We start from the raw sequence: 16,861 nt of genomic DNA on the forward strand, positions 1-16,861 counted from the left end.
TTTGGAAAATGGGCCCATGGTCTAAGGTTTTCTGGTGGGCCCCTGGCATCCCAGTCCAACACTGCTCCCATTGACATCTTCATGAACTTGCCAGCCGTTAGAAGATAAAGCCTTTTATTAGTGTTTCTCATTTAATAAATTACGATTTTATTGTGGCTTAGATAAATTAGTATAATCCATGATTTTAACACTAAACAAAAAAATATGACCATTAGGAAATAGGCCCCATAGTAACCACAGTTGTTTAGTTTCTTCCCCTCATATTTTTCTTTTCTATTGCCCCCTTTTCCCTACTCTAATCTAGATTTATTTTTTATACCTAAATTATGACAAATTGTTTACTGTCAGCTTATTCACTGACTTAAATTATGCCTGCTGTTAAGTCCAGGTTCTGGAGGGTGGATCAATTAAGTGGGGAAAACACAAGAAAAAAATGTCTTTATAGTATGTATAGAAACATTTATTCTGATATAAAATTAAAGTAAGAAAGAAGTTATCATGGCTGTAAAACTTCTCTATTTGATTCAAATGAGGGGTCTGCTATTTATACCTGAAAAGCTTGTCCTGGTGTGCCCTGGGCCAATGTACCTCTATTATTAAAGTAGCTGTTGGCTCAGTAACTTCTCCTTAAAGCAGAACTAAAGCCAAACTAAAGAAATAGGCTAGAAATGGTGTACATCATCTTAGAGAGGGTACGGAGAAGGGCAACTAAGCTGGTAAAAGGTATGGAAAATCTTAGCTTTGAGGAAAGACTAGCCAAGTTTGGGTTGTTCACTCTGGAGAACCCACAATATACTATATATATATATATATATATATATATATATACATACAAATACTTTGTCTGGAGTGCCCGCACCTCTGACATTTGTTGGTTGGAGGTGCTTGATCAATTGTAAATCATATAAGAATAAGAGGGATCCGCACACTCCTTGTTGTCAAAAGTGTAAGAATGCTTTTATTTTTGCATTATTATCCTACGTTTCATTTTTCAAGGATCTCCTATATCTATACTATAGAGATGTTCAATCTTTGGTGCAATATTGGAAAAGATGCATTTCTAGCCATATTAATTTTAGGGTTTAGTTCCTCTTTAAAGAGACAATATACAGTATACAATGATACAACCTGCCAATTGTTTTAATTTTTTTTTGTTATTTCTTGAGCTAAACAGGGCAAACACAAAATCTGAATCTACTCTTATTTTCCAACTTTATAGTTCTTGTGAGCAATTGTGGGAGGAGGAAAAAGTGAATCAAATTACCAGCTCATAATGAATTCTGATTTATCAGTAAGCCAGAGACAGGCACAAGCTCACTATCGCTGTTGAAAGGAATTACATGAAAGAGTTAGCAGTAGGCAGCAAGAGTAAAAACAAAACAATTTTCTACCAATGAATTTTTTTCGAATTAAAAGATGAAACGGTTAAAAGTTCCAGTAATGCATAATTTTAATGCTTAATGTGTTGTTAGCGTTGCTTTGCTTCAAAATCATCCTAAACATAAATTATCTTGGAATGGCACTTCCCCCTAAGTAATAAATCAGTGGGTTTGTTGGAATGTGTGACTGATTAATGAAGAAATTGCTCCGAAAAAACTGTAAACTTTATTACCACATAACATTTGTAGGGCCTTTATATTTCTTTTAATATATGAAAAACAATATTCAAATAGTAGTAGGAGCGAAGTACAATTTGAACCCCATTTCACCCTTTTTTACCCACAATGCAGTACTTTTTCAAGAATTGCAGTTGTTTGTGGCAATCAGAGGCAGCATAGCTCATTTTGGAAATAAAAAGAGGGACAAAAAAGTTGGCGCATGTAGTGCAACAAAATATTTGTGGCCGCACCCCCTAATTACCATGTTAATTTTACAAAATTTGGCAGGTAATGAAAGTTTGGAAAGTTTGAACATATTTCTGTGTTTTTTGTCAGTTATTACAGTTTTGTTAATGAAGATGAATTGCTCCTTAACCTTTGAGTCTAATTTCTCCCAAGGGAGCTGTTATCTTATATTGTTACAATTACTTATTTGCTTATCTCGAAATTGTTACAAAAGTATCTTATTTGAAGCTGTGGCTGTTCTGGGCTCTCTGCCAAAATCCAATTAAATTAGAAACATTGTTTCTTTTTCTGCCTGTTCAGTGCAGAGAAAAACTGAACTTTCCAGTACAAACGAGGGACTGCGGGTTAAGCTGTCAAAAGAGGGACTATCCCTCTAAAAACTGGACAGTTAGGAAAACTGAGGCAGTTGCAGGTGAAGCAAGAGTGGCCAATGCACAATGGAATTGTGTTCACACTTCAACGTAAGCTGGTTACAATTGTCAGGCCCGGATTTGTGGCATGGCCCCCCCAGCCGCATCCCTAAGGGGCACTGGGGACTCAATGCTCCCCAGTGCTCCTGTGCTTGAGAGACCACTCGCGTCTGCGGAAAAAGTGCATGCACTACCGGAGCCTGCTCTAGGACCATGTTTCCTAGGGAGGAGGGGGGCATGCGTGCAAGATGCTGGGACCATGCGGCCTTGGGGCGCCACATCACGAAATCCGGCCCTGACAGTTGTACTAAAGGTTTTCAAACTCCAGCCTGAGTTATTTCCCGTATTCAGCATGATTTTGACAAATCATTGGACTGGTTCATTGCTGGCCCACCAGGGCTGCAACACCAAAGGTCCTCCTTTCAACAACTAGGCCCCCCATGTCCAAACACTCCCATCCCGTGCGCTGTGTCCCTTCGAGTCACTGCATCGATTGAAGCAGGGCACTGAGGGAACCCTGAAGCAAACACCTGTTCTGAAGGTGGTGCTAGGTCCAGGATTCCCCTGCATCAAGTGGCATTGCAGCACTCAGTTAAAGTGGCAGTAGCAGTGAGCACAACTATATGGAAGTGCAAAGAGCACATTTTGGCACAAGTACTTTTAATTAATAAGGTTTTACACACAACTAACTAGCATAAATGTAACTGAATGCATGAGTGCTTTTGAGGGTAAATTACCCTAAGTCTCTGCAATCTATACTGAGAAGCCCACCTGTTCTTAAAAGACAAGACAAATAAATATAAATCTCTATTTACTGTTCATTCATCAGCATCAGTTGTGGAATATTGTGAAAAATAATGATCAGCTTCTTGTTCCTCGGAATTTTATCGGTGCAAAAGAGTTTTCTATTTTATATATTCATTCTTTAAAAATATAATTGTCTTTGTAATTAGGTGGTTATTTTAAAGTTTTTTATTATATTCATACAAGTGGGCAAATGTTTTCTTTTATTTAGTTGGCCTTTTGAAAATGCAGTAGGGCATATCCAAGAGCACTGAGTGAAACGTTGTAGAACGTCAAGGTTCACAAGAGCAGATGAGAATAACTGAGTATCTTTTACTTTAACAGGGCAGGTTGGACTGACATAGATAGAAGCCCCCCGGGCCAGGAGATGAAGGAAGAGCCTCACTGTCTGACACAGCTGTCCAATGAAATGTCAGAGGATGGCCTGGGACAACCATACAGAAACATGGCCCTGGATTCTTGCCATTGCCATCTGGCTGTGCAGCCGGTAAATGTGTGTTCATGTTTATGTGTGAATGGGATACATTATGATAGTCCGGAATGGTCATTATCTAAAGGGGACTCTTAGATGTCACTCTTTTAAAAAAGGTATCAGGTAGAGATATCTCCTTGTGTAGATGTTAGATTTGTAATGGCTTAAAATGTCTGTTTCAGTTTTATGCTCAGTTTTCTTAGACTAATGCAAGTGGATTTGATTATTTGATATTACTAATTATATTTAACAATAATAGTAATACTAATATGCAATCATTTAAAGGAGAAACAACCCCCTTGTTAAAAAAAAACCCTACCCCACATAGACCCCATCCTGCATAGAAAAACTAACTGTTCAGGTCAAAACCAAACAAGTGTCAACTCCATGCTTTCCTTTTCATTCCTCCTATGGCTTTGCCATGTCATTAGTTATACTGTTTTGTGGCAAATGGTACTTTTTTGTCTTTGTAAATCCTTGAAGTGGTTTGAGAAGAAATGATTATATATTTGGGGATAGTGAGCCAATGTTGCACTTTCTATTATATAATATCTGTCATTGCAGAACCTCACTTTTTCATATCATGGATCAGGAATATGATGCTCATTCCTCCTGAGGGATGTGAGAGATGTAGTTGTGTACTTGAGTGTCAAAGGATCCTATATAGCAGTGATCCCCAACCAGTAGCTCATGAGCAACATGTTGCTCTCCAACCCCTTGGGTGTTGCTCCCAGAGGCCTCAAAGCAGGTGCTTATTTTTCAATTCCTGGCTTGGAGGCAAGTTTTTGTTGTATAAAAACCAGATGAACTTCCAAATGTCTCAATGTAGGTTGTCAACCACATAGAGGCCACCAAATGACCAATCGCAGCACTTATTTGGCATCCGTAGAACATTTTTCATGCTAGTGTTGCTCCCCAACTCCTTTTACTTCTGAATGTTGATCACGGGCTGTAAAGGTTGGGGATCCCTGCTATATAGACTGCCAGTCTAAGCATAACCTTGATGTGTCAGGGATTTGCCATCTCATGGACTCATGGAAGTCTGATCTTGTACATATATGGTAGCACACAAGTCTCAAACTGTGAAAATGAGTCTGATTTGATTCAAGTCAGTCAGACTTATGTATCATTATGGTGCATGATAATCCATTGCAACCAATCGACAGGTTTACTTGCCTAGTGTAATTATAATTATGATTATGGGCGAATAAATTTGGCTGTCACGAATTTGCTGCGAATTTCCACATTTCGCCGCCGCGCATCAACACTATTTGGACACCCATTGACTTTAACTCCAGCGTCAAAATTGTCGCGAGCGACTTTTTCGGAGGCATGTCCAAAATTGGACGCGGGCGTCATTTTCAGATTTTCGCAAATTGTTCGACTAATTTTTTGGGGAAAAATTGCAAATTTTTCGGCAAAACGGGAGAAATTCACCCATCACTGATTTTAACAGTTAAAGCAACAGTTTCATTGCTTACAATGAGTTTCAAGATTAGGATGTTTTGCATTACTACATAACACCCATTAGGACTCATTTATAAAGCCCAACTGCAATTAAGGTTGTGTCCAAAACGGCTCCTTCCACATAGTTATGTTCGGCACTGCTGCGTCTGACCCACCCCCTTGTGCGCAAATGTCCCTATTGACACTGGGAAACATGGAGCTTCCCCAGTTTCCCAGAAAAGACTGTGTCGATAGATGCAGCGTACTTACACCAAATGAATGACATTCTGGCATCATTCTGACAACGCCATTCTGATTCACGTTGAAGCACAAGCACTATTGGGGGCACTTGGATCCATTGGGTGCATCTTTCCTTCATGTCCTCAAGACCATTGCACTCTAGACAAACTGTCAGTTGAAAAAATGGCAGTTGTGCTCCAAAAGTTACCAGTGTTGTCTGTTTGCTGCTACCTCTAGTAAAGTATTACCTCGGGCAAGGTTCTCAGCTTACCCAGCAGCCCTACAATATAAAGGCCCATGCTGACATTGTGCCACGGCCGGCACCCAACACCAGAACAAGTGCTCGAATCCTGGTTCTGAGCTAAGCTTCACCAGTGGTGTGACCACCTTTGAGCTTCGGGAGGAGCCCTCAGCCTAATCGGGTGCCACCTGGTCTTACGAGAGGTTCAAGCAAGTGTTCTGGCAGGCAATGGGGCACGGCTGGTAGCTAGAGTCTTTGGGACCGAGGATCACGGTAACAGACAAGGATAAGGCAGAAGGATCGTCAGACAGGCTGGGTCGTGGCAGGCAGAAAGCAAGGGTCGTCAGGCAGGCAAGGGTCAAAACCGGGTATCAAGCAGGAAGGGTACAAGCAGAAGAGTAGTCGGATATCAGGCACAGGTCAGGATACAGAATTCAGGATGGTCAAGGTACAGGCTGGGTCAAACACGGATAATCAGATTCAAACAGGCAAAATAGCACAAGGCTTCAGAACAGAGCACCAGAAACAAGTTCTATCACGGGCAGTTTGCTGGGAGTGGAAGTGGCCTATTTATACCCTGTTTGGACGCCAAGGTTTTCGCGCCAAAATCGACGCACACGCGTCAGGATCGACGCGCGCGCGTCCGCGTCAAAATAAAGGAAACGAGACGCGGGCGCGCGCGTCCTAAGGAGGCAAGATGGTGGAACCACGAGGCGGGCGTCCCCGCGGCCGGCGTGGCGGGCGTCCCCGCGGCCGACTTACAGCACCCCCAATCCCAGGTAAAACAGATTTCCTTACATTACCCCCCTCTCTAGGGGGGGACACCGGACCCCCAGGCTTCCCAGGAAACTTTAAATGGAACTGCTTCCTAAGACGATCAGCCTTGATGTCATCAACTGAGACCCAGGAGTTCTCCTCAGGACCGAATCCTTTCCACCTAGTGAGGTACTGGAGTTTGTTACGTACCATTCGGGAATCAAGGAACTCCTGGATCTCAAATTCAGGCTGACCGTCAACTTGCACTGGAGGGGGAACAGAAGTAAGGCGAGTATTAGCGGCAGGTTTAAGTAAAGAAACATGAAAAGAATCAGAAATCTTGAAATTAACAGGCAATTTAAGGCGAACAGACGAAGGGTTGATAACAGTAGTGATGGGGTAAGGACCAATGAAACGGGGACCCAGCTTAAGGGAAGGAACCTTTAGCTTGATGTTTTTGGTAGAGAGCCACACCAAGTCTCCCACTTTATACTGGGGTGCTTCTCTACGTCTTTTATCAGCAGCCCTTTTCTGAGCAGAAGTAGCAGTAGACAAGGAATCATGTACCTGGGACCAAATCAAGGAAAATTGTTCGACAGAGGAATTAGCGGAAGGGACAGAAGAACCAGAATTAGAGAAGGAAAAGGCTTTTGGGTGTAACCCATTAACAACAAAAAATGGAGACTCCCCAGTGGAGGAGTGGGTAGCGTTATTGTAGGCAAATTCTGCCCAGGGTAACAGTTCTGCCCAGGAAGATTGATTTTCGGACACAAAACATCTTAAAAATTGCTCTAAAGACTGGTTCACTCTTTCGGTTTGCCCATTGGTTTGTGGGTGATAGGCGGTTGAAAAAGAAAGATCGATCCCCACTAACGAGCAAAATGCGCGCCAGAACTTAGAGATAAATTGAACACCTCTGTCTGAAACAATATTACTGGGAAACCCATGCAACTTAAATATATGTTGAATAAAAAGTTCGGACAAAGTTTTGGCAGATGGGAGGTGGGAAAGAGCAATAAAATGACCCATCTTACTGAATCTATCCACCACCACCCAAATTACTGTTTTCCCCTGGGACACAGGCAACTCCACAATAAAATCCATAGAAAGATGGGTCCATGGTCTTTCAGGAATAGGGAGGGGAATCAGTAACCCTTGGGACAAATTTCTAGAAGTCTTGGAGCGTTGGCAGACAGGACAAGAATCCACAAAAGATTTAACATCTTGTTTACAGGTCGGCCACCAAGCACTTCGAGTAAGTAATGAAATAGTTTTACTTACACCAGGATGTCCTGCCATCTTGGAATCATGAACCTCTCTTAGAACCTGTTCTCTAAGATCTTCAGGAACAAAAAATCTCCCAACAGGAGTGTTAGAGGGAGCGTCTGTCTGAACAGGGGATAACAAAGAAGAGAGGTCAGATTCCAAAGTAGCCACAATGACTTCACCCGGAATAATTGTACTACAGTCATCAGTTTCAGAATATATTGAGTCAAAGCTTCTGGAAAGAGCATCTGCCTTGACGTTCTTTGTACCAGGCCTAAACGTCAAGGTAAAGTTAAACCTAGAAAAGAACAAAGCCCACCTTGCCTGTCTGGGATTTAGACGCTTTGCTGACTCAATATACAACAGATTTTTATGGTCAGTGTAGACCGTAACCTGGTGTTTAGCCCCTTCTAATAGATGCCGCCATTCTTCAAAGGCCCACTTGACAGCTAATAGTTCTCTATTCCCTATGTCATAATTTGCCTCTGCAGGAAGAAATTTTCTAGAGAAAAATGCACAGGGATGTAACCTATTAGTAGTCGGGTGCCTTTGAGAGAGAATTGCCCCTGCTCCCACCTCAGAAGCATCTACCTCAACTATAAAAGGTAGTGTTGTATCGGGATGGCGGAGGATTGGGGCAGAACTAAACTCCCTTTTGAGGAACTCGAAAGCTTGGATAGCTTCCGGAGGCCACATACTGGGGTCAGCACCTTTTTTAGTAAGATTTGTGATAGGAGCCACAATAAGTGAAAAATTTTTAATGAATTGCCTATAATAGTTGGCAAAACCTAGGAACCTTTGGGTTGCACGTAAAGAATATGGTTGGGTCCACTCCAGGACAGCTCTTACTTTGTCTGGATCCATTTCGAGACCCTTGGAAGAAATATTAAATCCCAAGAACTGTACGGAAGCAACCTCAAAAATACATTTTTCCAATTTTGCATACAGGTTATTAGCTCTAAGCCTACGCAATACCTCACAAACATGAAGACGATGATCAGACAGATTGGCAGAGAAGATGAGGATGTCATCTAGGTAGACCACTACGTATATCCCCAGCAGGTCCCGAAAGATGTCATTGACAAACTCCTGAAACACTGCTGGGGCGTTACATAGACCAAACGGCATAACAAGGTACTCGTAGTGGCCATCCCTAGTATTAAAAGCCGTTTTCCACTCATCCCCCTCCCTGATCCGAATGAGGTTATAGGCACCCCTCAAGTCAAGCTTGGAGAAGATCTTAGCATCCTTGACCTGGTCAAATAGTTCGGAGATTAATGGTAAGGGGTAGCGATTTTTTACAGTGATTTTGTTAAGCCCCCTGTAATCAATACAGGGGCGTAAACCACCGTCTTTCTTACCCACAAAAAAGAACCCTGCCCCCGCAGGGGAACAGGAGGGCCTAATGAAGCCCCTGTCAAGATTTTCTTGTATATACTCTTTCATTGCCTGGGCTTCGGGCAATGAAAGAGGGTAGGTTCTACCACGTGGAGGAATTGACCCAGGAACTAAATCAATAGGACAGTCATACTGCCGATGCGGAGGTAAGGTCTCAGCTGCTTTTTTGGAGAAAACATCAGAAAAAACAGAATATGCTGTGGGTAACCCCTCAAAAGAAGTAGTGGCTACTACAGAGGGAAAACAAACCCCACTACATCCTGTACCCCATTGAGTCACCCCCTTAGAAACCCAGTCTATCAGAGGGTTATGCCTCTGGAGCCATGGTAAACCAAGAATAAGAGGAGAGGAAGCTCCCTCAATGAGGTATAGAGCTATCTCCTCACAGTGTAGATCATTTGCACACATGGAAAGATTTGTGGTCTTTTGGGAAACCACCCCTGATCCCAAGGGTCTTTTATCGACAGCCAGAATTCTCAAAGGAGGATTGAGGGCAACCAAAGGAATTTTATTTTTAGCAGCGAATGCTGCGTCCAAGAAATTACCCTCCGCCCCAGAATCAATGAAGGCTGACAATTTAACAGTGCCCGTAGGCCAGGTTAATTTAACAGATAATAGGACCTTGGAGGCAGATTGGGGAGAGGAAACGCCTGCACCCAAATGGAGCTCCCCTTCTCCATTTAGGCTAGAGCGTTTCCCGGCCTCTTGGAACATTGATTGAGGAAGTGACCCTTCTCCCCACAATACAAACACAACCCAAGAGACCGCCTCCGTGCCTTTTCCTCAGGAGAGAGGTGAAAGATGCCCAGCTGCATAGGCTCCTCCTGAGGTTGAGACACAGAGGGGTTTGACAACTTAGCACTAAAATTATGCTTATACAAAGAAGAAGTACCCTGTTCCTCCCGATTTTCCCTCTGTCTCCTATCTACCTGGATAACCAGAGACATAAGGTCATCCAGACTGGTAGATAGGGGGTAATTGACCAGGCTGTCTTTGACAGATTTGGCTAGACCGATGCGAAACTGGCTCCTTAGAGCTGCATCGTTCCAGCCAGTCTCCACCGCCCACCTACGAAACTCTGTGCAGTAAATTTCCACCTCCCGTTTACCCTGGCGTAGTTTGCGAATAGCGGAATCGGCCGAAGAGGCGCGATCCGGGTCATCGTAAAGAATGGCCATAGAGCGGAAGAAAATATCTAAAGAGAAACGGGCAGGGTCGGTGGCTGGCAATCTAAGTGCCCAGACTTGGGGGTCACCCACTAATAGGGTCATTACGAACCTGACCTTTTCCTCGTCAGAGGGAAATGAGTGGGGGAAAAAGCTGAGGTACAGCTTACAGGCTTCTTGAAAAACAAAAAACTGGGTTCTGTCCCCACCAAACTTGGCCGGAAATGCAATCTTGGGTTCCTGAGGTCTGAATACAGCACCCCTATCAGGCAGGGAACCCACTGAAGGAGTAGGAACAGAACTGGCTGGCTGCTGCGAGGGTTCCAGCTGGCGTGTTAGGTTATGAAACCCCTGGAGTAGATAGTTCTGCTTTTGCTCCTGCTCCTCCATGCGTTCCAGCAGCGTAGTTAGCAACAGCTCGGAAGAAGATGGAAGTGGAGCAGCGGCAGCAGCTTCGGTGTGATCGTCGTCCTCCATGGCCCGTGATAATGCCACGGCCGGCACCCAACACCAGAACAAGTGCTCGAATCCTGGTTCTGAGCTAAGCTTCACCAGTGGTGTGACCACCTTTGAGCTTCGGGAGGAGCCCTCAGCCTAATCGGGTGCCACCTGGTCTTACGAGAGGTTCAAGCAAGTGTTCTGGCAGGCAATGGGGCACGGCTGGTAGCTAGAGTCTTTGGGACCGAGGATCACGGTAACAGACAAGGATAAGGCAGAAGGATCGTCAGACAGGCTGGGTCGTGGCAGGCAGAAAGCAAGGGTCGTCAGGCAGGCAAGGGTCAAAACCGGGTATCAAGCAGGAAGGGTACAAGCAGAAGAGTAGTCGGATATCAGGCACAGGTCAGGATACAGAATTCAGGATGGTCAAGGTACAGGCTGGGTCAAACACGGATAATCAGATTCAAACAGGCAAAATAGCACAAGGCTTCAGAACAGAGCACCAGAAACAAGTTCTATCACGGGCAGTTTGCTGGGAGTGGAAGTGGCCTATTTATACCCTGTTTGGACGCCAAGGTTTTCGCGCCAAAATCGACGCACACGCGTCAGGATCGACGCGCGCGCGTCCGCGTCAAAATAAAGGAAACGAGACGCGGGCGCGCGCGTCCTAAGGAGGCAAGATGGTGGAACCACGAGGCGGGCGTCCCCGCGGCCGGCGTGGCGGGCGTCCCCGCGGCCGACTTACAGCACCCCCAATCCCAGGTAAAACAGATTTCCTTACACATTGCACGTGCTCAGTGTGCTCTAGGCTATTATAAAGTTAAGTTTAGGAATTATAGGAAATCATCAAAACATTACAAAGTACCGTAATCCATTCGTCCCATAGTTGGTGGGTAAAAAAGGTTGTTTTATCACAGTCTTAGTTTATTTTATCATTGTTAATATTTACTGTTAAAGTAACTTTTTTTTGCTGCTCACTCATTCATCATAATAGGAAATAGTCCCAGACTGATTTAACTTGGTCTAACAAGCTGATTCCAGAGTCCAACTGACAATCAGCATGGTTGATTTATTTTGCAGTTAGGCTATTTGAGAAACTCATCTCAGGCGGCAGAGCCCCACTGGTGACCAGAGGTGTCAAAAAATACCACTCCTGGTAACTTTTGGAGCCAAATTTCTGGTTTCCAAACAGGAAATTTGGCTCTTCTAGTGCAGGGAGTGCAATGGCTCTTCTTTGTGCCAGCGTCCCAGACCTCCCTGGCGCCAGCTGCAAGTCGTCTTAGGCTGCAAAGTGGCAAGGATTGCCCCTGATATCACTCCAACTTGCAGTACAGCAGTAAAGAGTGACTGAACTTTGTCAGAGCACAAATCACATGACTGGGGACACATAGGAAACTGACATTAAATCTAGCCCCATGACAGATTTCAAAATTAAATATAAAAAAATTTGCTCTTTTAAAAAACAGTTTTCAGTGCAGAAATCTGCTGGAGCAGCATTATTAACTGATGCATTTCGTCTTCCCATGACAGTATCTCTTCAACTCTATAAATCATAGACATTTTGTGATGGAAACAAGGCAAGAAGTATCTTCAGCCCAAGCCTTTATCACACTTGTGTTGCCCCTTTAATGCTTGGAAATCGAGCCCATTTTATGGCATAAAAGTCTTTTTGTTAGAATTGGTTTAATATATATGTAAATACAGCTTTATTGCATTTTATTTCCTGTTTTGCAAAAAGTTTGCCTTTATTACTGAGGTTATAAAACACAAATTATTTTCCCTTCAGCATGGACATGTTTTGATCTGTCGCTGGGTCCCTTGGCTCATAGCTCTGTTTTCCTGCCCCTCCTTCAGCAAGAGTGAAACTGCTGAGGATCAGATCTGAAGTGAAGACAAATATATTCCCACCCTGCAGGGAGCATCCCACAGAGTTTCTGAGGAAGGCCGAGGCTTCTGTCCCCACCCAGGGCAAGATAAGGGACCAGAAATGACCTTTTCCTGAAAGCAAACAGTACAAGCAGTCTTTACACACTTAACATTTAAATATATTTAAAAGAAGTGCTTATATATTTCCATCTATCTCTGGTAATTAAAATAGAATAGAACAGTGTGTATTGTGTTTACAGGTTTGTATACACTTTGCCAGAATGGCTGTCTCAGGAGAGACTTTCAGCTTTGGCCAATGTTATGCTGGGCCATGGGTGTTCGCAGAAAAATTTCCAGTGGGGGGCAAGTAAGCTAATCTCACATAGGGTAGCATCCCACTGAAGATGAACCTATTCATGACAATACAGGAGATAACATAATTAAGGCTTGCCTTTGGGTGGGAAGTATAAAAAATGTTTTGTGTTCTTGGGAACTAAATGTACAAACAATCTCTTGGAACTGGCTGGAGAAGTCAGGGTGGGACAACAGCCCCCTCTTGCCCACTTCTGCTGACACCCATGTGCTGGGCATTAGTATTTGCTGCCTGTAGTGAATTCCAAAGAGGTATAATTGTTTTCTAAGGGGCAACAGTCCATTTTGGCCTTGCCAACTACAACACCCAGCGACTAATCTCTCTCCACAAGCAACATAAGCCGTAAACATAAACAGTGAACACTAGCCTGTACTAGTATTCATATTTCTTATAGAGACTGAAGTGTCACTGTATCTGTATAAATCTAATTATTTAAAGAAATGTTAAGCAGACACTAGTGTTATTAGGTGAATATTTGCTATCAATTCCCAACTGATAGCACTATTTTCTGTCATAGGAACATGCCATGCCATGGACCAGTTAAGCTTTATTTTATTTGGAGAAAAGCTTATTGTAAAACATTGGTGTTGTTTGTAGAGGTCTATGGAGATCTTGGGTATTCTCGGGACATAAAAATTTCTTGAGTGGTCACATACTGCCCGTGGACCTCCAGTTGGACAGTGTTTATATTAGTGAATGTGAAACAGTTGTGTGTGTTCAGTGGCACATTAGGCGTTTTTCAGCATTTTACTCTTCAGCAGGGCCAGAACTAGGGGTAGGCTGAAGAGGCATGTGCCAGAGGCACAATGATGGAGAGGTCCTACCACCTTATTCACATACCTATTCTGCATTCTGTAACTCCAAGCTTGCACATCAGTGAGAAGGCAAGTTGCAAAAGAGTTGTTCTTGGTGGTTAAGTGACGATCAGGAGGCAGATGACGGAAGGGAACTTGTCCTGAGCACTCTAAACTTTGGACACAGCTCTGCTATTTAGCAACTCGGGTTCTGTTTGAAAAGCGCCAGTCCTGGTCCCTTTGGGAGTTAATTTAATAATAGGTGCAAAGATTTTTGCAGTACTCCATTATTACACTACTCCATTAGAAGCATATAAACCACCCTCATTATGAATAGAAAGCACAAACGACATACATCACTGTATAAATATCCTCAAAAGTTGCCTGATGAAATCATCAAGTACAGTGATAATTGCATCACATGACTGACAGAAATATGTGTATTATAAGAAATATTTTATCACCTTGCAGTTCCAATAACTATATATGGTCATAAAACATTTCAGTGACATTACTATTCTTAGAATATTATATTGGGGGTATTCCCTATGTAATCGAGGTCCAATAAGGTTTTGTATTATAAAAATAGAGCGGTGCGAGTGGCTCAATGGTATAACTAATAGTTACTGGGCTTCACAGCAAAATCATTTTTAATGCCCATTAAACTTTAGGAATGAGCCATTTTTCAAAAATGTATATACTGAAGCTGCTTATAAGTCAGTGGGGCTCATTTATTAACGCAGCACAGCGCTAAAAAGAGCGCAGTGGCCTTACATTTGCCCAGCGCATGCGAGTATTTAATAATGTAGTGCACGATACCTTAACAGTGCAATTTGTGCGCTAATGTAGACACAGACAGGTGCGACGTGTGAAACTGCGTATCAGCTGTCGCAGTGCTTATAATAAATTGTGCGCACAGGAAGATACCGCAAAGGTAAGGATTAGTTGTGCTCATGTATGAATGCGCTGCTTTAATTAGTTGCGTCACATATTGCGCATATTGCGTTCACTTAGACGCATCTGCATTTGTTTCTGTGCTAATATTTGTTTGGTTGCAAAGGTGTTTAGCCTACCTGATACCCTTAAAGGAACCTTGGTCAATATAAACATGTTGGGTGGAAGGCGTGGTTAATATGCACTTTACAGGGGTTGTTCATCTTTGAGTTAACTTTGAGTTAACAAACATCCCCACCAACAGCAGCCCCATTGTATTTGCCAGAACCCAGTTTAGCACTGTGGCTCTGCACACATATATAAAATTCTCTTTTAAGCAACATGAAACGCAAAAATGTGAATATACTAGCGCAGCTGGGCAGGAATGCGCATTTTGAAGAGCGTTACTATTACGCCACGAAGAGGCAGTCGTAAAAATTGTGGTGCTGTTGCCCGGGTGCAGTTTTGCACATATACAGACGCAAATCTGCGACGGCCGCAGTGCAAGCGCATTGTAGCCACGCCCACAGCCACGCCCCTAACAACCACGGCATCGTTTGCGACATAAATGCCCAATCTTTTGCGCAATGCGCATAAACAAAACCATCGCAAAAGCTCTGTGTTATGCGCAATATCACGCAAATATATTAGCGATCACGTTTGTGATGGCGCAGACAATCTTTTGCGTCCACTTATGCGCTGCGTTGCTTTAATAAATGAGCCCCAGTGTCTCTGTAACGGTAGAGGAAGGATCCTGTCATTGCTTACATGACATAACTCTATAAATCTCACCCTAACACTAGCACATGTATAGCATAGATAGACCAGAAAAATAGCTGCAGCCTCAAATGAATATCCTCCTAAGGAATATATTGTAAAGATAGCCCTGACTACATACAGTACTAACTAGACTACTGCACAGGATGCCATGGAGGTGCACTAAGAGAGTACAATTCCCTGATAATACCTCGTTGACATTATAAAAAATGTCATGTTATGATCACTTTACCTTGAGCTTTATGAAATGCAATAGTGATGTGCAGGTCAACAAAAAGTCAACCCGAACCCTAACCCATCTGCCCCTAACCCAGCAAGGCTTGTCTATTTATCGACCCATGACCAACCCACCCATCTCTGACATCATAAAAGGGGGCAGGACATGCATGACCCGATAAATAGAGGCTGGTGGTGGCAGAAGCCGGGAGAGTAGGGCGACCCTGAAATACTATGTCGGCCCAAACCAGCCCAACACGCAGGTTAAGAGCCAGCCTGCACATCACTAATTTCCAACATCCAAATGAATTCCCAACACATATATTTTGTGATTTATTAAACTTGGATTTTTTACATTTATTATGTTTGACTGTCAGGAACACTTTTACCAAAGCTCATACCAATGCCAGACATCAGAATGTTTTTGCTTTGAGCAGCTGAACACCTTTGTGTTCAATGGGGCTCAGCAACAGCACTGAGCACTATCATTCATCAGAATTCCTACTTCCTAGTAAGAAAGGATTTGGACAATAAGACCAGGGAGCATGGTCATCCCCACAAGGGATGATCATGCTCCCCTTGCTGCCTGGGTTGGTCTTTTCTGATGCCATAATTGCTCTCTCAGCACCAGAAGAAGTGCATTTCTGGTTGAAAAAAATGTGTGCTCTTTTTTGTATCCTGCTGTACATTGCTGCCAAATAATGATTCTCATCTTGCCTCATGGCAGGAGCACTATTTGCAACCCATAAAGTTAAAGTGAGTAGAGCTAACATGTGACCGAATAACTGTAAATTAAATACAGTCAGATGCATTTTAGAATATCTCTTTAAAATAGTGAGAAAGAAGTGGGGAAGAGACATATAACTCGTGCTTGCAGCTGAGATCTGGAGTTTATTAGCACAGATAGCTACAGCTGGATACTGCATGTAGAGCTATAAATCTAACTTGCAGAAAGGGTCTTAAATCTTTTAGGTGCTTGGAGGTACATATACATTTGCAGAATAAAAGCCTTCCCATCCCTCTCTAAAATACTTTTCATGTTTAGTGCCTAAAGTCTCATTTTTCATGTTCCCTTCATACATCTTCATATATACATAAAATAAATTGAATTTAATACAAGCACTTCCAATTCAGTTTGTACAGATACCAGAGCTCCACTTAAATTACAAAAGAGCAGTCAATGGAATATCTTATTCTTCACACATGGGGGCAAATTCACTAAGCGCCGAAGCGCCGAACGCTAGCGTTAATTCGCTAGCATTTGGCATTTTCGTTACTGCGCAAATTCACTAACGAACGCTGGCGTAGTTTCGCTAGTGTTACTTCGCACCCTTACACCAGGCGAAGTTTCGCTAGCGATGTAACTACGCAAATTCACTAACGCGCGCAGTGTACTGAACGCTACCTTTTACGCTAGACTT

At 43.1% G+C, this 16,861-nt stretch overlaps 1 protein-coding gene across 2 annotated transcripts in view; it reads left to right on the plus strand.

The window, feature by feature from the left end:
• Window positions 1–16,861, plus strand: part of LOC108709816 (protein Wnt-10b) — a 52,353-nt gene that overhangs the window by 19,467 nt on the left and 16,025 nt on the right. The window contains exon 2 of one of the 2 annotated variants that reach the window (XM_041584369.1): window positions 3,383–3,551. Coding sequence is in view for 1 of the 2 variants with exons in the window: in XM_018249999.2 (XP_018105488.1) it covers window positions 3,463–3,545 (83 nt within the window). In the remaining variant the exon portion in view is untranslated. The remainder of the gene's footprint in view (window positions 1–3,382; window positions 3,552–16,861) is intronic. The other variant, XM_018249999.2, reaches the window with a different exon arrangement.

Source organism: Xenopus laevis, chromosome 2S, assembly GCF_017654675.1.
Source record: "Xenopus laevis strain J_2021 chromosome 2S, Xenopus_laevis_v10.1, whole genome shotgun sequence".
Classification (NCBI taxonomy): Eukaryota; Metazoa; Chordata; class Amphibia; order Anura; family Pipidae; genus Xenopus; species Xenopus laevis.